This window comes from Coregonus clupeaformis, chromosome 18 (assembly GCF_020615455.1).
Source record: "Coregonus clupeaformis isolate EN_2021a chromosome 18, ASM2061545v1, whole genome shotgun sequence".
Taxonomy (NCBI): domain Eukaryota; kingdom Metazoa; phylum Chordata; class Actinopteri; order Salmoniformes; family Salmonidae; genus Coregonus; species Coregonus clupeaformis.
The window spans coordinates 45,975,635-46,000,902 of record NC_059209.1 but is presented as its reverse complement, the minus strand read 5'-3'; the positions used below and the strand labels follow the sequence as shown (position 1 = coordinate 46,000,902).

Here is a 25,268-nt window from a genome sequence, read left to right as displayed (position 1 = left end):
TTTAAGTGCATTCTACATAATGAATCAAGCCTTTCAGTGGAGTGGTGTAATAACACACATGTTAAGCCTAACTTATAACCCTATCCTTGTAAATCACTCTTCCAACAGTAGATAACAGAGGCCTGGCTCAACCAAAGCTTCTCTCTTCTCTCAGGTCTGGGATAAGGTAGAACCTCCCAGGCAGTGCTTGGGCCTAACAAAAGCTCCCAGGCAGCACAATACTGGGCCTGACCCCCTCCCTCTGCTCTGATTCCGGGCACATGGGACACACCAACAGCGCTGTGAGATGAAGTAACAAAGCCTTTGTCCTGACGGAGCACCTCAGAGCTGGAGAACATGCCACCACCCCACTTTACCCCTACCTACATGTACAAATTACCTCGACTAACCTGTAGCCCTGCACATTGGCTCGGTACTGGTACCCCCTGTATATAGCCTCATTATTGTTATTTTATTGCTCACACTGAGACCGAGTGATGGGGGCCTGCTGGGCTGAGTCAGGGGTTTTGCCGCTGTCGTTCTACCCCCTCCATAACGTCTCCATTCATTTACTTCAGCAGAGAGGACACATTTGATCTGCCCTTTTTTAGAGTAAGTGCCCCTGACAGGGCATCCAGTGCAGGGAGACTCACAGGCTAGCCTGGACTAAAAAATTTCCTCAACAAGCACAACTTAAACAGACTTCACCAATCAAGTTGACTGCACTTTCAGTCACTATTTATTTGTCTGTTCCTCTCTTTTGTCAGTTGAGTCCTCCAGGGCATGTTTAGAAAAGAGACACGGAAGAAGAAGGATGTGGCACTGGGAAGCCTACTTCAAAAGGGTTTCTGATTCCCTCCAGAAATAAAAGATTTGCAGAGCAGCCTGCACAAGTAATCTGTCTGTGTTTCAGAGGGATGGGCTTCTAATGGGGTCAACAGAAGGACATTACTCTATGGCACAGACACAGACATAGACACAGCAAGCACTCCTCAAGAACTCACTGTCATCTGAAATACACCTGATTTCGTATCTGAACAATTGGAGGTTAAACCCATGACAATATTATGCCCTCATCAAAGATAACGCTTCCTCTCATTCTTGCATGTGACATTTTTAGGTTGGCGGATGGCATCAGGGCAAGATTGTACATTAGAGACAGCGATGACAGATGATAAGGTTGAACAACAGTGAGGCATTTCTTCCCCTTACTAAAAAGTTGTGCTTGTTTGTCCCTGAGCATAGACTGCTTGAGACAGAGACCAGGAAGTGGTTGTGTTTCATACTGTCTAGTGAGGTGGGGCTGTGGTTAAATCCCAAAACATTTTAATTTGAGGGTAGAATACATTAGATCTGCAGCGCTGATACGCTTCACATGTTGCCATCTGCCTCCAGAGGGAGGGGAGCTGAGAGGATATGAGGCAGACAGGGGTTAAGCAGAGACCAGGCACACAGAGAGGGAGAATATCCCTCATCAAAACTAGATTGTTGTTGTTTCTTTTCTGTTGTTTTTACCCGAGTGATGAATTCTGGGTCATGGAGCATCACATGATAGCCCTAAAATAATAACACTATTAATGGCCTATCTATGGGTGGGTCAGATAGACAGCCAGACATCTGTTGACCAGTGCTCTCCTGGCCATTCCTGAGTGGTCAGAGCCTGGTGGGTGTCCAGTGCACGCCAGGGTCTATATGATCTTCAGTGAGATAGCTGAATGCATCTATTGATAGTTTTTAAGTGAAAACCAACTCTCGGTGGACATGAAAAGCTTCCTGCCAGTTCAGTGACCTAGATGAGAGGGTATGGGATTTGTATTGGCATGGGCTCTGTCAGAGGACGGGGTGGGTGTGACATAGCCTTTGTCTTTTGTTCTCCGAGAGACAATGACTAGATTATGGTACTCTAGGAAAGAAAACTCTAATATTCCATATGATTCATCCATCCTCCTTACAGCAAAACAAGGTCACCCCTCTGAATACCAATAACAAACTGTCATCAGACCACCAGCCCCCACCTCACTCAAGCCTGCCTCAATTTAACCCCACTCTCTTTAATCCATATTCCACTTGCACTCACATACACACACACGCACACAGACACACACACAAACATCCACACACAGCCCCGCCTGTCATCCCACCCCCCTGACCGAACCATTAACATATTTCTGTCCTCGCCTGGTCCCTGTCCCAGTCCCCTGCCTTACTGCTGCCCTACCACACACAGACACACAGTCTAATTACAGGGCTCTTAATTGGGTGGATTACCTATTTGGGGTATTCTCACCACTGAAACCTCCCAACATTCAAAAATACCAATGTAGCCCCCTTCCCCACCCCCACTCAAAACAGAACAGCTGTACTTAAAGCACATTCCCAGCCAGCCCCTGTTCAGGGGAAAGAAAGGCTCAAAGGAAGGTCATTGAAAGTTGTTTTAAGACAATGCAACCTTATTGCACGCAATCTCTTCAGATATAATCAGAGAAATTTGTCAGGTCCTTCTCTTCACTCCTTTGAGAAACCACAACTGCTATCGTCACGTCTAGGTTATTGAGGTTAAACTCTCCTTTGTCCTTCTCCCATACACTGCACTGTAAAAGACACTAAGGAATGCACTGGGCTGTTGTGTGCAGGCAAATGGCTCCCAATAAACAAACAGGACAAAAGATGAAATTGCACCAGGACTCTGAAAGTGAGAACCAAAAGGTTCAAATGTTCAGTCATGGTGTATAACTGCAACTTCCACAATGCCTTTCCTGTGCATGACATAATTGTAAAGAAGCAGTGATAAGACATAGATCTAGGACAAGAGGACTCACCCTTGTAGTTGGGATGCACGCGTGGTGCATAAACTCCGAATTTGATGAGGATGGGAACATTGTAACCCAGGCGAACCCACTCCACCACGTGCAGTGGGAACAGGTTTGGGGTGGTGGCTCCTGTAGAAGGGGGGGTAAGACTGCAACTGAGCTCTGCAGTCCCCCCAACCCTGGCTCGGACCACCGCCTCCACACCCTGGGACGTACCTGAGGAGAATGCACATATATAACAATAATACCATGGAGGAAGGCTGAGCATGACTGGTGAATCTGCAGTAAAACATGTTGATGCCTGAACGGTCAACAGTCAACACCCACAACATAAATCAATATTTAAGAGCTCCTTAACATCCACAAATTATGTGGATCTGTTCCACGTAGGTTTGAGTGTTATACAGAACCAGATCAACTTTGAGGTTTTTTCTAAATGCATTCAGTGGAATTTCTGGTTATACATTCCAGGAAGATACTGATTAAATATTCAATTTATTTTTTGCAGGGCAGAGAACTTATGATAGCACTGTTTTGCAGCAACAGCTTCGTTTCATGAGAGGGAAGTGGAGGACAAAGACAGGAGAAACAGGGCTAAAACCAAAAGGATTGGATAGAGAAAAACTGGAAGGACATTGAGAAAATAACATGCAGTAGGTCTAAGGGAAAAGAGATTAGAGTTGACAGCATAAACACATATTTAAATGTAAACATAAACACACATTCAATTCTCCAGAGTATGCTCTGTTTAAAGCAGGCACACGGAGGCCATATAAAACAATGGTACTCCATTTTGTGACAAGATCGCTAGGCTGCAACTGGCTCTGTAGACATGCTGCAATCTCATTAACGACACCTGGGCCAGAGCCTGCAACCGGGTGCCTGGCATTGTTGTGTTGTCTCTGCACCTCGTCTAGCCTGGTGATTAAGTACTAATCTCAAAGGGTTTACGTGTCGTCTTTTTGTCGAGCAAAACACGACAGCGAAGGTACAACACAGCGTAGCGTACAGACCCCTCTGTGTACTCAATGTTTGTATTGTACAATATGATGAGTTTCCCTGCATTTGGGCGGGAAACAGCTGTGAAAGAGCAGTAGCCAATTGCGTGTTTGAGTCTGTTATTAAAGAACGTGAAACAATGTTGTGTATGTTTGCTGCTTTTCATTAAATCATGTATGGCTATTGTTAATATCGGCAGGTTATTAGGCCTGCCTATAAACCTATAGCCTACGGAAATTTGATAAGTTATGGAAATATACAGTCCATGCAAAAATATAAGGATCTGGTAAAAGGCCAACATATGTTTAAAAAAAACAAAAAAAGACAATTTGTCACATGACTATAGTAATGGAAACATTGTGATTTTAGAGACTCAAATTAACAATAGCCTATGATTAAAGGGACTGCAGTCAATCTGTTACTGGGCTCACACCTCATTATCATTAGGCAATTCACATAATTCTAATTCAATCAAGTCACATACACAATTCGATCGCCCACCATTCATTCATTGTCATCAGTAAGGAGAGACACATTGGGTCTAACAACACAATAGATCTAGGACTATACTTGAATACTTCTTTGTCGTGAAATGTTATAACCAGTTCATTTGGTTTATAAACCCACCAGGCGACTCATTTGTTGTCTAAATGTCCTGAATAATGGTAAGGAAAATACCGTTGGGTGTTGAGCAATAGCCTTTTGGCCTACACAATTGCGCACAGTGGGCTAGGTGTTGACGCGTTATCTCCAATTTATCTGGAGAACACAACCATATCGCAGACAATGTTGGATTCAGATCCGAAAGGTGATGATTACCCTAAAGGAGAGAAGCCTGGTGACCCAGGAAGAAACCGACCAAGTTGTGGACCGTGGTACACACGGCTTGCGCCTATTTGGAGGGAAAATACATTATTTAAAACGAAAACACATTGTAGAAACTAGATTTAGACCTAGATATAGTATAGGCTGTTTTTAGCCTTCAGCCTTTATGTAACCATATTAATGAATTTATCTACAATATTCTGCCCATATGAACACATTTATTTGAGGCTATATCTGAACCAATTTCTATAGGCTATATATACAATAATCTGCCCATATGAATGAATGCATATACAGTCATGGTCAAAAGTTTTGAGAATGACACAAGTATTGGTCTCACACAGTTTGCTGCCTCAGTGTTGATGATGGCAATTTTCATATACTCCAGAATGTCATGAAGTGATCAGATGAATTGCAATTAATTGCAAAGTCCCTCTTTGCCATGAAAATGAACTTAATCCCCAAAAAACATTTCCACTGCATTTCAGCCCTGCCACAAAAGGACCAGCTGACATCATGTCAGTGATTCTCTCGTTAACACAGGTGAGAGTGTTGACGAGGACAAGGCTGGCGATCACTCTGTCATGCTGATTGAGTCAGAATAACAGACTGGACGCTTTAAAAGGAGGGTGGTGCTTGAAATTATTGATCTTCCTCTGTCAACCATGGTTACCTGCAAGGAAACACATGCTGTCATCATTGCTTTGCACAAAAAGGGCTTCAAAGGCAAGGATATTGCTGCTAGTAAGATTGCACCTAAATCAACCATTTATCGGATCATCAAGAACTTCAAGGAGAGAGGTTCAATTGTTGTGAAGAAGGCGTCAGTGCACCCAAGAAAGTCCAGCAAGCGCCAAGACCATCTCCTAAAGTTGATTCAGCTGTTGATCGGGGCACCACCAGTGCAAAGCTTGCTCAGGAATGGCAGCAGGCAGGTGTGAGTGCATCTGCATGCACAGTGAGACGAATACTTTTGGAGGATGGCCTGGTGTCAAGAAGGGCAGCAAAGAAGCCACTTCTCTCCAGGAAAAACATCAGAGACAGACTGATATTCTGCAAAAGGTATCCCATTGAGAACTTGTGGTCGATCCTCAAGAGGCGGGTGGACAAACAAAAACCCACAACTTCTGACAAACTCCAAGCATTGATTATGCAAGAATGGTCTGCCATCAGTCAGGATGTAGCCCAGAACTTAATTGACACATGCCAGGGCGGATTGCAGAGGTCTTGAAAAAGAAGGGTCAACACTGCAAATATTGACTCTTTGCATAAACTGAATGTCATTGTCAATGAAAGCCTTTGACACTTATGGAATACTTGAAATTATACTTCAGTGTACCATAGTAACTACTGACATAAAGATCTAAGAACACTGAAGCAGCAAACGTTGTGGAGACCAATACTTGTGTCATTCTCAAAACTTTTGACCACGACTGTACAATATTTATAGCCATGCATTATTTAATGAAAAGCAGTAAACATAAACATTGCTTCACATTCTTTAATAACAAACTCATAAACACAATCACGCGATTGGCTACAGCTCGCTTCACAGCTTCCCCGGCGCTTCACAGCTTCCCAGGGAAACTCAAGGTATTGTAGCCTCACGTAGACTAAAGAGTAACGGAAGAAGTTCGCTTCTGCTGCAGTGTTCTCCGTAAAATATAACGCGTTGCGGCAGTGCTTCGCTCAAAAGGGGACACTCCCTGATAGATGGTAGGGCAGCAGGCCTCTCACCCCTCCCTCCCGCTCCACGACCCCCTGGGGTCCACACATGGCCTAGCTCCACTAAACTCCCCTCCCCCTAGAAGCGTGCCTTTGGGATGGGGCCAGTATAAATCCCAGATTAATCTAAATCCGCACCATCAGATATATTTTTTAGATTTCACCCCATTCCCTTGTATACACTTGTGTCTAGACCTCCTGACCCCCTCCTCATCACTTTCCCCAATCCAGGTCACATGTACATAGTGACTGATGTCAGAGACTTATCAGTATGATGCTTTAAATCATATGTTCTAGGGAGTACATTCAGAAACGTCCCCCAACCAGTACATGAGAGCCAAGGCCTAGGACTCTATGCCATTACATAAGCGTCCATGTAAACAAGGAATGTAAAGAGAGTGGTATAAACTACAGAGGAAAATACCTAGGTAGTATAAGGGTGGAAAAGGATTAAGAAAGACAGAAATGGTGAGAGGCAGATAGTGAATTGGATGAGAGGATTTCTCTAGAGGCACATTTTATATGATGTGTTTTACAGTACATAACTTCACAATATTGATGTACCATTGTAATAGAAATGTATGAAGTGAATTACTTGGGTAGCTAGGAGAGCAAGGCAGGTGTAAGGAGAGAAACCAATAAAATTGTATGAGCATAGCAAATGTACTGTACAGTATGATACTTACGCAGCAGACAGAGGGCAACAGCAGTGGTGACACCCAGAAGCCACAGCCTCTCCAATCCCATCGCCGTCCCTCACACTCCTTTACATATCTCCCAACCTGAAAACACAGAAACAAACATTCAATTCAAACCTCTGACATAAAGTAACACACAGCCATCAATACTGTACAAGGACCTTCCCACTGCATCTGGCATCAGACAAGACCAAGGTAATCCTCCAAGTTAACATAAACCCTAAAGTATTTCATAATCCCTACTTCAAACTCCATTCCAGTCTGTTGACGGCTTGATAACTGACTGTATTCTGTAAATAATATTTGCCCACTGCAAAATTGGATGTCTGATCTGTGACTTGGATTTGGATTAAGGGAAACATGCTTATTCAAACTAGCTTTGGGAGTGAAAATATATTGATGTGTGTGTGTGTGTGTGTATATGAGTTTGTGTATGAGTTTGTGTCCCTGTCACTGATATGGTCAAAAAGATTAACCTTCTGCCTGTGATTGGTCCAGCTCACACTGTAGGTCTCGTCTCATGCTAACTGGGCTAACAGCTTTAGACAGGTGACACATGCAAGAGGAAAACATCAGGGACATCTCTGTTTATCTGACTGGCTCTATCTCGTCATCCCAACCCCAGTCTAATGGACAATGCACTTTCAATTAATCTTTCCTCTTGTGTTTCAATGTAAAAAATTACCATTCACCGTTTTTGAGAAGAGAACCTTGTAAATTCCATGAATGTAATTTCTATCTCTGACATTTTGCAGTATTGCACCGACCCACTGAATGTGAACCGGATATTACTGTAACCAGACTGCTCAATAATCAATTTCCTAGAATGAAGAATGGATGGAGCCTGACAATACAAAGGGTCAATAAAGCTCTGAAAACTGAATCTGTGTTCCACTGTCTGGCCCGTGATGTGTTAAGGTTGCAACATACAGCTTAAAACCATCTACAGTTTAAGTTTCCCCTTTCCCCCACACACACATATACACTGTATTCTCCCACACACGCGATTCAGAGTCACTAATACCAGCTTATCACTAGTGTAAGTTAATTACACTAATATAAGGAGGCTATTTTTGGAAAGCTAGGAAGTGTAATAGCAACAGATATGCCAACTCAACTCATGTGACACATTTGGTCTCATAGGAGTAATCTGACATAGTAAACAGATCTGAGAAGAATAGGTTAGGGATATTGTTATCCTCTGCACTTGTCTGATAAGGGTATGGGACTCAACGGGACTCTTTAGTCCTGTTAGGAATTAGCCATGGCATCTATCCTGAGTTTGTTTAATCAGTGTGATATTTATCACTGATTTGGGGGCAAGGCAACAATGATGGTATTATATGAGAGTAGTAGAAATGGCAACATGGCCGTGGGCTATGTCATAACCAAAACAAACATCTCTCCTCTCTGAATGGAAAAGCAGCAATAGCAATTGTTTCACAGGGATGAATGATACCTATAACATGCTCTGATGGGACAGAGACGGAAGCAATAATGATTTCCTCTTGTTCCTGTCTTACGCCTGAAATGCCAAATGAAATCGAACAATGCCCATCCCATTCAGTTTTTTTTCCTACTGCACTAGCTATTGTGTCATCATCCCTGCAAAGTGACAGAAACACACGATTACTTGTCACTGGAGCTGATTTCACAGCACTGCATCATTCTCTAAGGTAGAAATGGTCTTCCTAAGTAACAGTTTTTCACCAGTCAGCCACAGGGCATCCAATCGAGCACCCAGCCAACCAACCCCCTCTCATCTCATGTTGCTGCTATTGAGGGAAACCTAATTTAACTGCTAACATTTTTATTTTAGATAGCTCTTTATACACTCGTATCACCTACACTACCAGTCAAAAGTTTGGACACACCTACTCATTCAAGGGTTTTTCTTTATTTGTACTATTTTTTACATTGTATAATAATAGTGAATATATCAAAACTATGAAATAACACATATGGAATCATGTAGTAAACAAAAAAGTGTTAAACAAATCACAGTATATTTTATATTTGGGAATCTTCAAATAGCCACCATTTGCATTGATGACAGCTTTGCACACGCTTGGTATCCTCTCAACCAGCTTCACCTGGAATGCTTTTCCAACAGTCTTGAAGGAGTTCCCACATATACTGAGCACTTGTTGGCTGCTTTTCCTTCACTCTGCGGTCCGACTCATTCCAAACCATCTCAATTGGGTTGAGGTCGGGGGAGTGTGGAGGCCAGGTCATCTGATGCAGCACTCCATCACTCTCCTTCTTGGTAAAATAGCCCTTACACAGCCTGGAGGTGGGTTGGGTCATTGTCCTGTTAAAAAACAAATGATAGTCCCACTAAGCCCAAACCAGATGGGATGGCATATCACTGCAGAATGCTGTGGTAGCCATGCTGGTTAAGAGTGCCTTGAATTCTAAATAAATCACAGACAGTGTCACCAGCAAAGCACCCCCACACCATAACACATTTACATTTACGTCATTTAGCAGACGCTCTTATCCAGAGCGACTTACAGTTAGTGAATACATATTTTTTTATACTGGCCCCCCGTGGGAATCGAACCCACAACCCTGGCATTGCAAACGCCATGCTCTATCAACTGAGCTACATCCCTGCCGGCCATTCCCTCCCCTACCCTGGACGACGCTGGGCCAATTGTGTGCCGCCCATGAGTCTCCCGGTCGTGGCCGGCTGCAACAGAGCCTGGATTCGAACCAGGATCTCTAGTGGCACAGTTAGCACTGCGATGCAGTGCCTTAGACCACTGCGCCACTCAGGACACCTCCTCCTCCATGCTTTACGGTGGGAAATACACATGCGGAGATCATCCATTCAGCCACACCGCGTTTCACAAAGACACGGCAGTTGGAACCAAAAATCTCCAATTTGGACTCCAGACCAAAGGACAAATTTCCACCGGTCTAATGTCCATTGCTCGTGTTTCTTGGCCCAAGCAGGTCTCTTCTTCTTATTGGTGTCCTTTAGTAGAGGTTTCTTTGCAGCAATTCGACCATGAAGGCCTGATTCACACAATCCCCTCTGAACAGTTGATGTTGAGATGTGTCTGTTACTTGAACTCTGTGAAGCATTTATTTGGGCTGCAATTTCTGAGGCTGGTAACTCTAATGAACTTATCCTCTGCAGCAGAGGTAACTCTGGGTCTTCCATTCCTGTGGCGGTCCTCATGAGAGCCATTTCCATCATCGCGCTTGATGATTTTTGCGACTGCACTTGAATTAACTTGAAAAGTTCTTGAAATGTTCCGTATTGACTGACCTTCATGTCTTAAATGTAATTATGCACTGTTGTTTCTCTTTGCTTATTTGAGCTGTTCTTGTCACAACACAACTGATAGGCTAAAACGCATTAAGAAGGAAAGAAATTCCACTAATTAACTTTTAAGAAGGCACACCTGTTAATTGAAATGCATTCCAGGTGACTACCTCATGAAGCTGGTTGAGAGAATCCCAAGAGTGTGCAAAGCTGTCATCAAGACAAAGAGTGGCTATTTGAAAATATAAAATATATTTTGATTTGTTTAACACTTTTTTGGTTCCTACATGATTCCATATGTGTTATTTCATAGTTTTGATGTCTTCACTATTATTATAAACATAAAGAAAAACCCTGGAAGGAGTAGGTGTGTCCAAACTTTTGACTGGTACTGTATAGGCACTTATATCACCTGCCAAATTTTCTAGAGTTTCTCCAGTCTTGTAGTTGGTGCTTTGACAGGGGAGTGTCCAGACTACAGACCCTGCAGAGAGAGCCTGTAGGGGTCCAAGTCTATAGGTGTAGACAGGCGAGACAGAGGACAGCACCCACCACTATTCTGTGGCTTCAGGTACGACCTGTTTCCCATGGCAGGAAGTCCTTTAATTTAAATGCAAACAGAGGAGGCCTACAACTTTATCTCAAGACGCTACATCATATGTAGTAATGAGGGGTTACATAGGTCACTGATAGTATGTACAGTGGGGAAAAAAAGTATTTAGTCAGCTACCAATTGTGCAAGTTCTCCCACTTAAAAAGATGAGAGAGGCCTGTAATTTTCATCATAGGTACATGTCAACTATGACAGACAAAATGAGGAAAAAAAATCCAGAAAATCACATTGTAGGATTTTTAATGAATTTATTTGCAAATTATGGTGGAAAATAAGTATTTGGTCAATAACAAAAGTTTCTCAATACTTTGTTATATACCCTTCGTTGGCAATGACACATGTCAAACGTTTTCTGTAAGTCTTCACAAGGTTTTCACACACTGTTGCTGGTATTTTGGCCCATTCCTCCATGCAGATCTCCTCTAGAGCAGTGATGTTTTGGGGCTGTCGCTGGGCAACACAGACTTTCAATGATTCTCTACATAATGACTGCTTGTTTTGTCACTTAAACTGAAATTAGGCCAACCAGGAAATGGCGGAGCGATATCTGCATATTGCACCTTTAAGAAGAGTTGCATCTCTTACTGGGCTTCAAAGAGACAAATGACTTTGGACTGCACCCTTGTGAACACCTAGTCTAATCCAGTACTGCTGCTCCCAACCTTAATAGTGTAATCTAATTAGAAATCAAAGATAAAGGGCATCTGTCAGCAGCACGCTGTCCTGTATATGCTTGTACAAACAGTTGGTGCAGTTTTTATTAAGCACTGCTTGCCATAGCAGACAGACAGCCATTGATCTCACTGACAAATGTACCATACCAAACCTTCCATCCATCACCTGTGAGAGAGCCATTATACATAGATCCACAATCTATCAAGATTGTTGTTTTCTCCTCAGTAAACAGTTGTTATCATGTCAGCAAATACTGTACCATAACCTGCCAGATTATTCTGTTTACAGGGATGCTTGCCATTTTCATCGCATTCTAAATAACATGGATGGTTTATCCCATCTAAATGTGGCTCAGCGTGCGTGGCACACACTTACAGTGGAGCTAAGGGAGCAGATGCCAGACAGGGCTGAGCTGGATCTCACACCAGCAGGTAGGATGCATTAAGAGGTAAAGAAGTGAAAACATGGAGGGAAATTATCCCCCCAGGCCAGGCCAGTAGTAAGCCCACTGAGACTCATTAATAATAATAATAATTTGGTTGGTGCTTATTTTTGTCCTAGTTCACACATGTACAAGTGTGTATTGTACGCACGTGTGAATTGAAAATGTGTTTTTTTGCATATCCCAACTCCCGCTGAGACACCCTCGGAGAGGTCTATATCTTGTGTACTGACATCCTCTGTTAATTCAACCAGCCCTTTAGAGTGGTTTGCCCCACCCCATGACCTCTGGTGGCCATGCAAACCTTAATTTAGGGCCAACCACTGCGTTGATGTGAAATGAAAGTGTCTCAAGGCATAGATAGCTGACTGCTGCACCTGAGCTAGAATATTTCACACGCAATGACCACGTTGGCCTTGTTAGAAGGAGAGAGACAAAAGCGAGATGCTGCCCAAATGTCTTGGTTGATCCAAAGAAAGCTAAAATAACACTAAAGAACCCATTTGGTTCTGGAGGTTAATTTGTATCTCACCAGGTCAACTCTTACCATGTAAGACTGAGAAACACATTCAGAGTTTCCAATAACACTGCAGATTGAAATGGCCATGTCTATACAATGGTGCCATTTACACTGCATTCAGCTGAATACTTCTTTCTTTGCTCCCTTTCTCTAATCTCCTTTCGTTTTTCCCCAAAAACTCTAAGCGGTTTTGTATCAAATCCATGCAAGAAACAAAAACGAGCTTTATTACACTTTGATGCTAAATAACAACGTTCCGTTTTGTAACTAAAACAAGAGTTTCTATTGGACAAATTCAAGTAGGTCCCTCCCTGTTTGGTTCCTTTTGCCTCCATTTAATAAACGTTTTGCAACAGAATCGGTGGAATGAAAACACCCCTGATCACCTGTACACACAGTTCACTTTCATAACAGCCACATCCAGCATCATCACTTTGCTCATTGTATAATTCCTTCTCGCATCTACCCGCTCTCCACCTCTCACCTTTTGCCTTCGCTTGTGGACTTCAGGGCACAACACAATAGCTGTCTGTGACCAGGCGTAAAAACCTCTCCAAGCCAAACCTTAATATCATAACCGCTAAACGCTACACAGCCTACATTGTTGTCACCACATTAGCTGACGTCATAGTCAACATAGCTACTAGAACTAACGCGTTAGTAAACCCACAATCCAATTCATGTGTACAATCACACAGTACAGTGTACAGCAAGCAGTTACACTGGCAGGCCCTGGTGGCAATTAATTAATAAAACCGAAAGCTTACCTTGACTTGGAAGAGTTGCTATGTTGGATAGCCTTAGCCAGCTAGCTAACATAAATAGCATTCCTCTCTGTTTGAGTCAGGTTGTTGAGTAGGCTAAATTAGCTGCATTAGCTACATAAGTGAAAGGTAAACTAAGAAGAAGATCAAATCCAACAAAATATAGTTAGCTCTCTCTCTCTGCTGCTTCTCCTTAATTTTTGAAAAAAAGTATTTTGTTCAAAACTGTTCAACTATCGTCTTTCTCTCTCTTTGAGTCAACTACTCACAACATTTTATGCACTGCAGTGCTAGCTAGCTGTAGCTTATGCTTTCAGTACTAGATTCATTCTCTGATCCTTTTATTTTATGAACAACATGTTAGTTCATACTGCAAGAGCTCTGATAGGTTGGAGGACTACCTCCGGAAGTTGTCATAATTACTGTGTAAGTCTATGGAAGGGGGTGTGGGGGGGGTATGAGAACCATGAGCCTCCTAGGTTTTGTATTGAAGTCAATGTACCCAGAGGAGGACGGAAAATAGCTGTCCTCTGGCTACACCGTGGTGCTACCCTAGAGGGTGCTGTTGATGCTACTGTGGACCTTCTTTGCAAAACAGTGTGTTTTAATCATAGATTTGGTGACGTGAATATATTTTGTATAGTTTTATCTAAAAAGGATAACTTTTTTTATGTTTCACTATTTTTATTTTTATGAAATCCACCTGAATAGGATGGTCCTCCCCTTCCTCCTCTGAGGAGCCTCCACTGTGTAGAACATAGAACCACAGAGTCCGGTAAATCACTAAGGCCCATGGATGAACTGAGCTTTACAGTTGGACTTTGGTCACCTGAGTAAGCGATTCCAATCTACAAAATCAGCAATAGAAAAAACCATAACTCTGTTACAATCGACACTTTTACTATATCATGAAATAAGTGCCATGGTAGAGAACTGAACTATTTAGCATCAATGATGCCCTTGTGTCATGACTCATGAAGTGCCACAGTCCCAACAGTGCTCCAAGTGAGGATATCCAGTATCAGTCATCCATAAACATGTCAAGCAGAAGAACTGAAAGACACAATGCATGGTCTTTCAGAATGAAGTCAGTCTCAATAACCAAGTGTGGATTGAACTGGTGACTCATTATGGAGTAGCTGAAGCAAATATGCATCATATTCTGTTGGGTTTTTGCCTTTATCCACATTGGGGGATGGGACCCCCAATTGGGATGGGAGGGTTTAGTAGCAGATGCTGTTTTCATTGATCCGTTTTCAAATATAAAGACAAATATAATGTGTGGCAGCAAGGCTGCTATCTGAATGCAATAAATAAGTAAAGAATGGGAATAACATCATATATCAGAAAAAAAATATTTTAGATTAACTAGATGGTTTGTTTACAAGGATGTCTCCATATCAGGCAACAACAACAAAAACAGGTGCCTCTATTGTCTGACATGGACTGATAGGAAAGGGACCCAACCTGAATACAAAATGACCATTCTGCTGTGATTGACCATTGTTCTCAGTATGCATTCATTTAATGCATTAATTAATCTTAATTTACCAACGGCTATGAATAATCGACCTTGATCTAAATGTACACTTAAATGCTAACGCACGCTAAATAAATCACACCTCAACCTGTAATCACCAGGGGATAAAGCAACATGTCTAGAGCAAAATGATAAACAATAACGGACGTCAACACAATGCACTTCAGGGAATATTCTGCTTGTCAGACTGCTTTAATGATTGGTTGAATAAGCTACTTCAGACAAAAGTATAGAGCTCCAACGGCACAATTTGTCTAGACGAAAACAAGGATGAGGAAATGTGTGTTTGTGAAATAAAAATTATAAGTGAATGTACATTTGTATTAAAAGTGGACCACATCTGTAACTCACATAAACTGCTATTCACATGTAGGATGTGGCCGAGTCGATTTACCTTGCTTGAGGCACTTCTCTGAGTTGACCAGAATAGAATCAGTCCATCAGGTCCTTTGCTTTTTTCAGCAGTTGACGTATTTAGGCTTTCATTAGTTCTTCTAAAGTTTGATAAGTTCGACTTAAAAATAAAGGTGTTCGCATATTTTATAAAAGCGTGGCAGACTGTCTTTCACTTGCCCCGGGCGATAGGTGCTGACACAACCAGAGTGAAGTTAGGAAAAGCTCCGTTTAGATGTAGCTGTAGCAGTATTTCATTATATTCTAAGTCATTACATCCCATATGACGATAGAGAAAAACTTAAGGAGTGCCTAGATGGGTTTAGAATAATTTGAAAGTGTCCGAGCATATTTGTATTTCCCTCCTTCGTGCTGCTTTGTCTAAAGTTACCCAAAGTGTAGTAAAAAGGAGCAGTACAAAAAAACTCCGAAACCATAAAGCGCATTTATTTAAGTAATGCGTTGCTCAAAAAATCCCCAAATGATGTGCACCCCTCAGTTCCACACTACAATGACAGAGAGCGTGTAAGAGTATAGTCGTCTATTCATGCACTACGTTCCTCGCGGTTTCTTTCCTTCCTCGTATCTCCCTCCTCCTCCCTAAGACATGCACTCAGTTTGAGCGCTCCAGACAAAAGCGCCTTTTCGTGTGAGAGGACGTTTTGGAGACCCTGACAAAAGACATGCTATGCAACCGAACACGTCCGTAAACAATGACAATGTAATGTTGCCTATCCCCCCAATCATACATTTTTAATAAGGGTCCACATTTAATCCAAAATGCCTTGATTCTGTTCATCTCATGTGTCTTTCCGTGATGCAATTATTTATAAAGCCTTTATTACAGGGGGAAATACTTTGCCACACAAAGTTACAACAAAATGCCTTCACAACACCACATTTTTTCTAATCAAAATGGGTGGGATAGTTTTCCTATATGAATAAATGCAACTGTGTCCCTCAAACAACTCCATGTAATGTCTGTGAGCTTTGCTTTTTAATGGTTTGGGTTCTGGGGTCTGGGGTCTTTGGGGGTAAACTGGTCCTAGACCCTCCCTTAGTGGTAATCTCGTTCCCAAACACTTCCAGCCAAATGCAGAATAGCCTGTGCGCAATAGCCTGAGGAGGTTACCTTAGTGGAAACCCCTTACCCGGTTGATTTAGGAAAAACTTCAGCTACACTACCAGTAGCATCATTTACCCAAATATGTCCAATAATAGCTCTCAAACTAACACAGATCTTACATTTTAGAAACATTTGGTTCAGACAACATCAATGGTTGTCTACAGAATATTGGGTTTGTTTTTCCCCCACTAAGTAAACTTTGGAACACCACATGGGGGCGTGAGTTGACACAAAAGTGAAGATGGTTGTTTATGAGTCTTTATTTGAGCTGGTGCACAAGTACAAATGCCTTTCTTTTCAACATATGGATACACTCCTGATTTCATTGCCAGTGACAATGCCTCTCAAACTTAGTCAGTAGAAATCTATACCAGACACTTTGAGCTCTGTATTGTTGCCTGACTACTTTTCCCTCTTGACTCTCACATGCCTAGCAGCACACCATATGGAGATCAAAGGATTGGCATTAATCACATAAGATACTCCTTCCAGGATACCCTACAGGAAAGCACAAGTGACATTTCAACAGAAAAACAGTCAACTTTCAAGTTTAGCCATAATATCTCAAACTCATGGTTCTGTTTATGGTTACACTGATCAGGTACAGTGGCTTGCGAAAGTATTGTTGTATCATTTGATTTACATAACATGCCTACCACTTCGAAGATGCAAAATATTTGTTTTGTGAAAAAAAACAAGAAATAAGACAGAAAAACAGAAAACGAGCGTGCATAACTATTCACCCCCCCAAAGTCAATACTTTGTAGAGACACCTTCTGCAGCAATTACAGCTGCAAGTCTCTTGGGGTATGTCTCTATAAACTTGGCACATCTAGCCACTGGGATTTTTGCCCATTCTTCAAGGCAAAACTGCTCCAGCTCCTTCAAGTTGGATGGGTTCCGCTGGTGTACAGCAATCTTTAAGTCATACCACAGATTCTCAATTGGATTGAGGACTGGGCTTTAACTAGGCCATTCCAATACATTTAAATGTTTCCCCTTAAACCACTCGAGTGTTGCTTTGTATGCTTAGGGTCATTGTCCTGCTGGAAGGTGAACCTCCGTCCCAGTCTCAAATCTCTGGAAGACTGAAATAGGTTTCCCTCAAGAATTTCCCTGTACTTAGCGCCATCCATCATTCCTTCAATTCTGACCAGTTTCCCAGTCCCTGCCGATGAAAAACATCCCCACAGCATGATGCTGCCACCACCATGCTTCACTGTGGGGATGGGGTTCTCGGGGTGATGAGAAGTGTTAGGTTTGCACCAGACATAGCGTTTTCCTTGAGGGGCAAAAAGCTCAATTTTAGTCTCATTTGACCAGAGTACCTTCTTCTATATGTTTGGGATAAAGGCAAAAACCCAACAGAATATGATGCATATTTGCTTTAGCTACTCCATAATGAGTCACCAGTTCAATCCACACTTGGTTATTGAGACTGACTTCATTCTGAAAGACCATGCATTGTGTCTTTCAGTTCTTCTGCTTGACATGTTTATGGATTACTGATACTGGATATCCTCTTCCGTAAAGCCCAGCTCAGTGGAGTGTACGGCTTAAAGTGGTCCTATGGACAGATACTCTAATCTCCGCTGTGGAGCTTTGCAGCTCCTTCAGGGTTATCTTTGGTCTCTTTGTTACCTCTCTGATTAATGCCCTCCTTGCCTGGTCCGTGAGTTTTGGTGGGCGGCCCTCTTTTGGCAGGTTTGTTGTGGTGCCATATTCTTTCCATTTTTTAATAATGGATTGAATGGTGCTCCGTGGGATGTTCAAAGTTTCAGATATTTTTTTTATAACCCAACCCTGATCTGTACTTCTCCACGACTTTGTCCCTGACCTGTTTGGAGAGCTCCTTGGTGTTCATGGTGCCGCTTGCTTAGTGGTGTTGCAGACTGGGGCCTTTCAGAACAGGTGTAAATATACTGAGATCATGTGACAGATCATGTGACACTTAGATAGCACACAGGTGGACTTTATTTAACTAATTATGTGACTTCTGAAGATAATTGTTTGCACCAGATCTTATTTAGGGGCTTCATAGCAAAGGAGGTGAATACATTTGCACTCACCACTTTTCCGTTATTTATTTTTAAACAAGTTATTTTTTTCATTTCACTTCACCAATTTTGACTATTTTGTGTATGTCCATTACATGAAATCCAAATAAAAATCCATTTAAATTACAGGTTGTAATGCAACAAAATAGGAAAAAAGCCAAGGGGGATGAATACTTTTGCAAGGCACTGTATATACAGTTGGACAATTAATTAAACTCATGCCTCCCTCACAGCACAGCTAAGTATTTTATTGACACAGAAATTATGTCCTTCTCTTTTATATGTTGAGGGGGAAAAAAGCATCCTAGAATCACATTTCCAATTGATCCGTCAACTAAAAAAACATATGTTCTTTGTTAGAAACAATAACACGAACATATCTAAACTAAATATAGCAATCAATCATAATGAACTATGGTGGTAATTCAGTCAAAAAACAAAAAGACAACAGACATTCTATGATGAACATAAACATCAAAGGACTGTTTTAGGACTAACCTCAATCCCAATCTGTTTACTGTATTCAACAATGCTATATGAAAATAACATATGAGTTGCCTCAGTTAGGAGTGGCTCAGTCATCAAAGTCTGGGATATCATCATAGGAGTAACCACGGTAGCCTTTCGATGCATAGTAAGCTATCCTCAGGTGATAGAATCCAGGAAGGAAAACCAGGATTCCAATGATGAGAACAGGCACAGTCCGGTCAGCATGCTGAAATGAATCAAGACAGAAAATCTATAAAATATTGATTTCTAAGGAACACATTGGAATGTGTCAAAGTTAATTGTGTGAAATGTGTTTGTTGTGTTGTTGTGAAACATGACAGGAATGTACAAATGGACTTTCATACTCACTGTGACTTCAAAGTACCCTGCCAATAGGAGGGCTCCAATGGAGATTAACAGCGAGCCAATCAAGAAGAGGACGGTGGCCAGTGCAATGGCTTTGTATGGGACCTTTGGTGGGCTCTTTTTGAACTGGGGGGGATAAACATTACTTCATAACAACACACCACAGAAGATCAAACATTTTGTGATAAGTGTTTCCCCAAACCATCCCCAAAGCTTTTTCCAATACTGATATTACAACATTATTTCATATACAGGGTAGATTGATGCAATAACAATATTGGACTATGTCTATAGTTACATAATGATATTGGACTATGTCTATAGCGTAGTTACATAATGATTATAGATTCACATAATTGCCATGGGCAGTTCATTTCAAATGGCCTATAGATTCCAGAAATCCATTCCAACCCTACCAGGCCCATTCTAGCACACTCAAGCGCTTACCTGCAGGTCAATGTAGCCGTCATCATCACTGGCTAATTTGGAGTACCTGACCTTAGTGTTAGGTATTCCATGTGTTACACTGCTGCGAGCTGTCATCTTTACTTTAAATTACGGGAAACAAAAGTATCAGTCTTGCTTAAAAATGTTGCATTGTTCTGTTACATTGCTAGCTACACTGATGGCACTCGCCTAGTCAGCTACAATGTTGCGACGAATGTGGTAATCAGGCTGTCAGCTCCTCTCGACTCACTATAATTAGCCTACTGTAGCCTACGTTGCAACCAAGTGTGAATAGAAAGAAGGGTACCGCCTTTTCAGATAAGAAGTTCAAAATAGAGGTATCCTAATTCTGCCGAAATCAAAACGATGGTCTGTAGGCGTAGTCCTTGCTACTCATGCTGAAGTGACTTCTTCCGTGTTTCGTCTGTACAATGCCTGCGCAATGCGCGTTTCTTTTCTCCAGATAAGAGGGGTGTATTCATTACGAAAACCGTTTACCGTTTAAGAACCAAACGGAAGCAAAACAGAGCAAAATGAAAGTTTATATTAGACATATTCAAGGTAGGTCCCTACCCGTTTCGTTCCGTTTGCTTCCGTATGAGAAACTTTTTGCATCAGAATGGGCAGAATGAATATATCCCAGGTCCCTGAAGTGGATTGGAAGTAACCTACCACTAAGTGGCGCTGCCGTATCACAGCTGAAAAACAATTTGGTACCGCTCAAGTGAATCACAAGAAATGTAGGCTATATGTAGGTTATAATATAGGCTATGGTGGTCCTGGTGTTATTTAATGTGCATTTAATAACTTTGTTGTGCGTGTGGGTTCCTCTTTGTCAAATAAAATTGAGAAAACTGATGGAAATCCCGACATTTCCCTTCTCTGCTTCAGTTTGATCCTCCTGATGTAATGGATGTGATAGAGGTAATCAGTAATTTAAAGATATCAGCAGCAGGTCATGATGAGATTGGTGCCTTTTTGGTGAAATCAGTGTCTTCCTCGTATATCTTCACCAAATCTATGCAAACTGGTATTGTTCCTTAAGATTTGAAAATTGCCAAAGTTATCCCCCTCTATAAATCCGGGGATTCAAGATATTTTACAAATTATCGCTCAATATCTGTACTTCCGTGTTTTTCTAAAATCCTAGAAAAATTGGTGTGTAAGAGAATGTTGAAACATTTAAATCAACACTGTATTCTATGTGAGCACCAATATGGTTTTCGTAAAAACTACTCCACAGATATGGCTCTTCTGCAACTTGTGAATAAAATCTTTACAGCCCTTAACAACAATGAATACGCTCTTGGCATCTTTTTAGATTTATCCAAAGCGTTTTGACATGGCTGATCATGAAATATTACTTTCTAAATTGCATTATTACGGTTTTCATGATTATACATATAATTGGTTTTATAGTTATGTTTATGATAGAGAATACTTTTTTTATGCAAATTGATGTGCATCTACCAGGGCCAAGATATCCTGTGGTGTGCCACATGGTTCGATAATTGGACCTTTGTTACTCCTAATCTATATCAATGACCTCTTGCTGCTGTTTTCTACCGTACTTCCCATTCTCTTTGCTGATGATACCAATTAGATTTTATTACACAAGAATTTAGATTCAATAATTAATCAAGCCAACTAAGGTATGGCCACATTTTTCTGAATGGTTCCAGATAAACAAAGTATCTTTCAATGTTTTTAAAAAATCAAACTTTATTTTATTCAGCTTGATGAACCAAACTACCCAATATTTCCCTCCATGTAGCCTAACTCTCACACTCACACACACACACACACACACACACACACACACACACACACACACACACACACACACACACACACACACACACACACACACACACACACACACACACACACACACACACACACACACACACACACACACACACACACACACACACACACACACACACACACACACACACACACACACACACACACACACACACACACACACACACACACACACACACACACACACACACACAATCAAGCATGTTTTTTCTTGTTTCCTTGTTTACTGAGTATATTATGTACAATTATAATTAATAAGCTTTGTTTAACTGATTGATTAAACATATTATTATTATTTTTACTTATATTTGTGGTGTGGTTTTCATATAAGCCCTTTTGGGCTTCTAACCTCACCTGCACACAATTTTTTTTTTCAATTTTTTTTTATCTGTACTGTTTTGTCTTTTACCTATTTTCTTTGGTGTGAAGAAATAACATTTGTGTTGACTGTGATTAGGGCATGGGAATATAAGAGCATCTGCTAGGCTAAATTAACAAACTAGACATGCATAGCTCACCACATGATCCTCAAACCTGACTGGCCAAACTTGTGTTTCTAAAAGTGAATAAATTTCATTTTATGTAGCCTAAATGCGAAATTTATAGGCATGTTGTTGAAGTGCTGTTGTTGATGTATTGTTGAAATGCTGAGTGTTCCTGCCAGCCTGTAGTGTGACACAAATGCTTCACAATTTATTTCTTAAATGGCAGGCTATAGCCTTGAAATAATAATAATATAGCCTAAATAATTAATTAGGCTACCTGGCTTTCTCCTGACTGATTTAGAGTTAGTATGTTGTTTAATCAGTATGAAAAAAATGTATGCACTAACTGTAAGTCGCTCTGGATAAGAGCGTCTGCTAAATGACTAAAATGTAAAAATGTAATCGCCTGTTGAAATTTTTAACATCAATTGATAGCAGTGGCGTGTATTCATGATGCCAAGGGAAGCCAGGCTTCCCCCAAAAATTGGACAATAAAACATTTACAAAAATTTAAAATAATTTAACTTTCCTCCCTGTGTTTCATAATTTTCCCTCAATTCGCAAGAGGCTGACTGTATCTCACAGGAGAAAGCATCCGAACGAGCGAAACAGCGTCCCTCTGTCTTTGTACTTGTAGGCCATCTATTTGATGCTGTCTGGTCGAAACGAGTATGACATTGTTGCCACCCGTAGCATTGAAGACAAGGGAAGCCAGCGAGCACTTCGCCTCCCTTGATAAAAAAAAGTATAAAACATTAGCCAATCAGCGTTGAGTTAAACTGAGCGAGCACAACTGTGAATGGTCCTGGCGCACCTAAAAAAAAGTGTCAAGGGAAGCCAACTTGGATTTTGGCATCACTCCTATCAAATCTCATTGAGAGCATATGTCATTGACAGAAAAACTTCAATTGTTGCGTCTCGTTGTGTTGTTGTCCTCCGGTGGCTAGCTAGCTAAAATTGACCTTTTCCTAAACTAGCCATGGATGGAGATAGGGATTTCGACTTGTGGTTTTACTTAATTCTCCATACTGGCCAATGATTATAACAGCGATTTCTGATCCAACCATTAATTCATACATTGTTGAGCCCCTGGCCTGAGAGGATATAAGTTCAATATGTAGCTAGATGTAGAAGGCTAATGTTAACTAACTAACGTTGCCCATGAATGGAAGTATGGCTAGCGAACAAGCATTTTAGCCAGGTAGCCTAGGACAATAACAAATAAAAGCATGTACTGTATGACAGAGTGATAGACCGTTTCATCAACATGAAAGAGAGGAGGATGGCATTAGCGTTTCTCTACAAGTAGGGTGAGTCAACATATTTTTCTTCTTGCACGGACGCGCACGCACACACACACACATGCACACACGCACGCACACATGCACACATGCACACAGAAATCAGAACCATGGACAGCCACATATTTAGCTTAATTGATTGGACTAAATCGTTTTTGGTATCTTTTAGTTGTCACTGTATTAGACTAATCAGAGGTGATTTGATGATGTTGAAATGTTGAAGTTGAAATGGTGCTGGAATAGTGGAGGCAGCTCCTGTTTTCTTTGCGACTTGCGGTAACTCTCTGTGGTTCTAAATCAATCTCAAATTGGCCTACTTTCAGCACCCATGCGCTGTCCATCTCCGTGTCCATCTCCCCCTGACTGAAATTGAAAAAGTATGACCCGCCCCCATTTTCCTCCGGGTAACAATTGTGTACATTTAGACCTCTCCCTAAAGTTTGTAATTTCCACTTTGAATTTTCAGACTTGATTTGCCCTAACGAAAAATGTATCAGCCCCTACACAAATGTTGCATTAATTACAATCCACATAACAATTCTCATTTCCTTTTAATGCAGGATTATTTTCCTGCTGTAGCAAACTGGCTCAAATTAAGATCCTACATCTGTATGAAAAAAAGTCAAATCAACAGATGGTAACTGTATTAGGACTTTTGCAAGAGACCTCCAGCTACTGCGTCTGTCACTTCCTGTTGTTTGTGCGAATAAAATTAAGAAGCTTTGTTGAAATAACAATCAAAACTGTGCAGGGATCACCTCCCACCCCTACTCAAACACACACACACACACACACGCCATCAGTTGCACCTCAACAGTCTTTGTCAATAAACATGAAATGGTGCACAGGCTCATAGTAATCCATGTTAGACATTCATTTTCATACGATGACGACACGTCAGATTGAATAGGCAATTACTGTTATCTGAAATTGTTATCAAATATGGTTATATCACATCCTTTGGCCTGAGGCTTGTACTCAAAATGGATTGATGTGCTTAAATAAACCCTGTTTCTCTTATTCAGTGCAGTGTCTCCTTTCTCTGAGATAAAATGTTGTAATCTCTTTGTATATTTCTCCCATATATTTGTCTCTTACTTATCTTGCTTTTAGTCAATTAGACAAATACAAACCCCATCTCTCATCTTTGTGTCTAGTGCATTTTGAAGTGACATGTTCAAATATTTTGTATTGTTTTATGTACTGAACATGGTTTTACGGCTTTGTTTCCATCGCTGTATCCATATCCACATACTTACTGAGGTACATTCCATGTGCACCATTCACTCCCATACTGTATGTCTGTTCTCATCAAATTGCCTCAGAATAGACCAATCTCTGCAGGGTCTATCTTGTCCAGAACTCTGTGGTCTGTAAAATATAAATTAGCCCTCTAGTCAATATATTAACTGTGATACGAGAAGTTGACTTTTTCAATGAATGGTGATATTGAGTCAAATAAACAATTAAAGGCCATCACTTCCCAGAATATGTTGCCGTTGTTGATCAAGGCTGTGTCTCAGACAGTGTTTAACAGACTAGAAACGATTTGATTATCTATCCGGTGTCCGTGCAATAAGAGCTGTGGCTGATGGCTCTGCACAGGTCAATAAAGTAGATACACTTGGTGTTGTCTGTGAAGAAAAAAGAGGGCAGAGGCAGACAGTCTATTCAGGTTACCTGATGATTCTAACACACAGAGAATAACAATACTGCACAATTTTTACACTGTGATAAATAATTAATGTAGTTGCAGATGATAGAGGGAAATTGTCTTCCTTCCCTGAAAAATACTATATTATTCCACATTGCCCCTCTGGTCCTGGGAAAATTGGACCGCCATCACATAGACAAACTAGAGAGCCCCCTGTAGGCAGGAGTGTCTGATAGCAACCTCACAGTACAGCCCTGCA

General features: G+C 41.2%; 2 protein-coding genes across 4 annotated transcripts in view; both read right to left on the bottom strand.

Annotated features, from left to right (window-relative positions):
* LOC121530852 (protein turtle homolog A) overlaps positions 1-16,023 on the bottom strand; it is a 49,991-nt gene extending 33,968 nt beyond the window's left edge. Inside the window, exons 1-3 of one of the 3 annotated variants that reach the window (XM_041836140.2) lie at positions 15,216-16,023; positions 7,025-7,120; positions 2,799-3,005 (exon numbers count right to left, since the gene is read on the bottom strand). In XM_041836140.2, the coding sequence (XP_041692074.2) occupies positions 2,799-3,005; positions 7,025-7,085 (268 nt within the window). In that variant the 5' untranslated portion in view covers positions 7,086-7,120; positions 15,216-16,023. The remainder of the gene's footprint in view (positions 1-2,798; positions 3,006-7,024; positions 7,121-15,215) is intronic. The other 2 variants (XM_041836139.2, XM_041836141.2) reach the window with 2 other exon arrangements.
* Positions 16,024-18,662: 2,639 nt separating this feature from the next.
* On the bottom strand, positions 18,663-20,301 carry LOC121530853 (transmembrane protein 230). Its single transcript, XM_041836143.2, has 3 exons — positions 19,743-20,301; positions 19,299-19,421; positions 18,663-19,155 (listed from the first exon to the last, which is right to left on the bottom strand). The coding sequence occupies exons 1-3, from the start codon at positions 19,836-19,838 to the stop codon at positions 19,015-19,017; spliced, it is 360 nt and encodes a 119-aa protein (XP_041692077.1). The 5' UTR covers positions 19,839-20,301; the 3' UTR covers positions 18,663-19,014.
* Between the last annotated feature and the right edge of the window lie 4,967 nt (positions 20,302-25,268).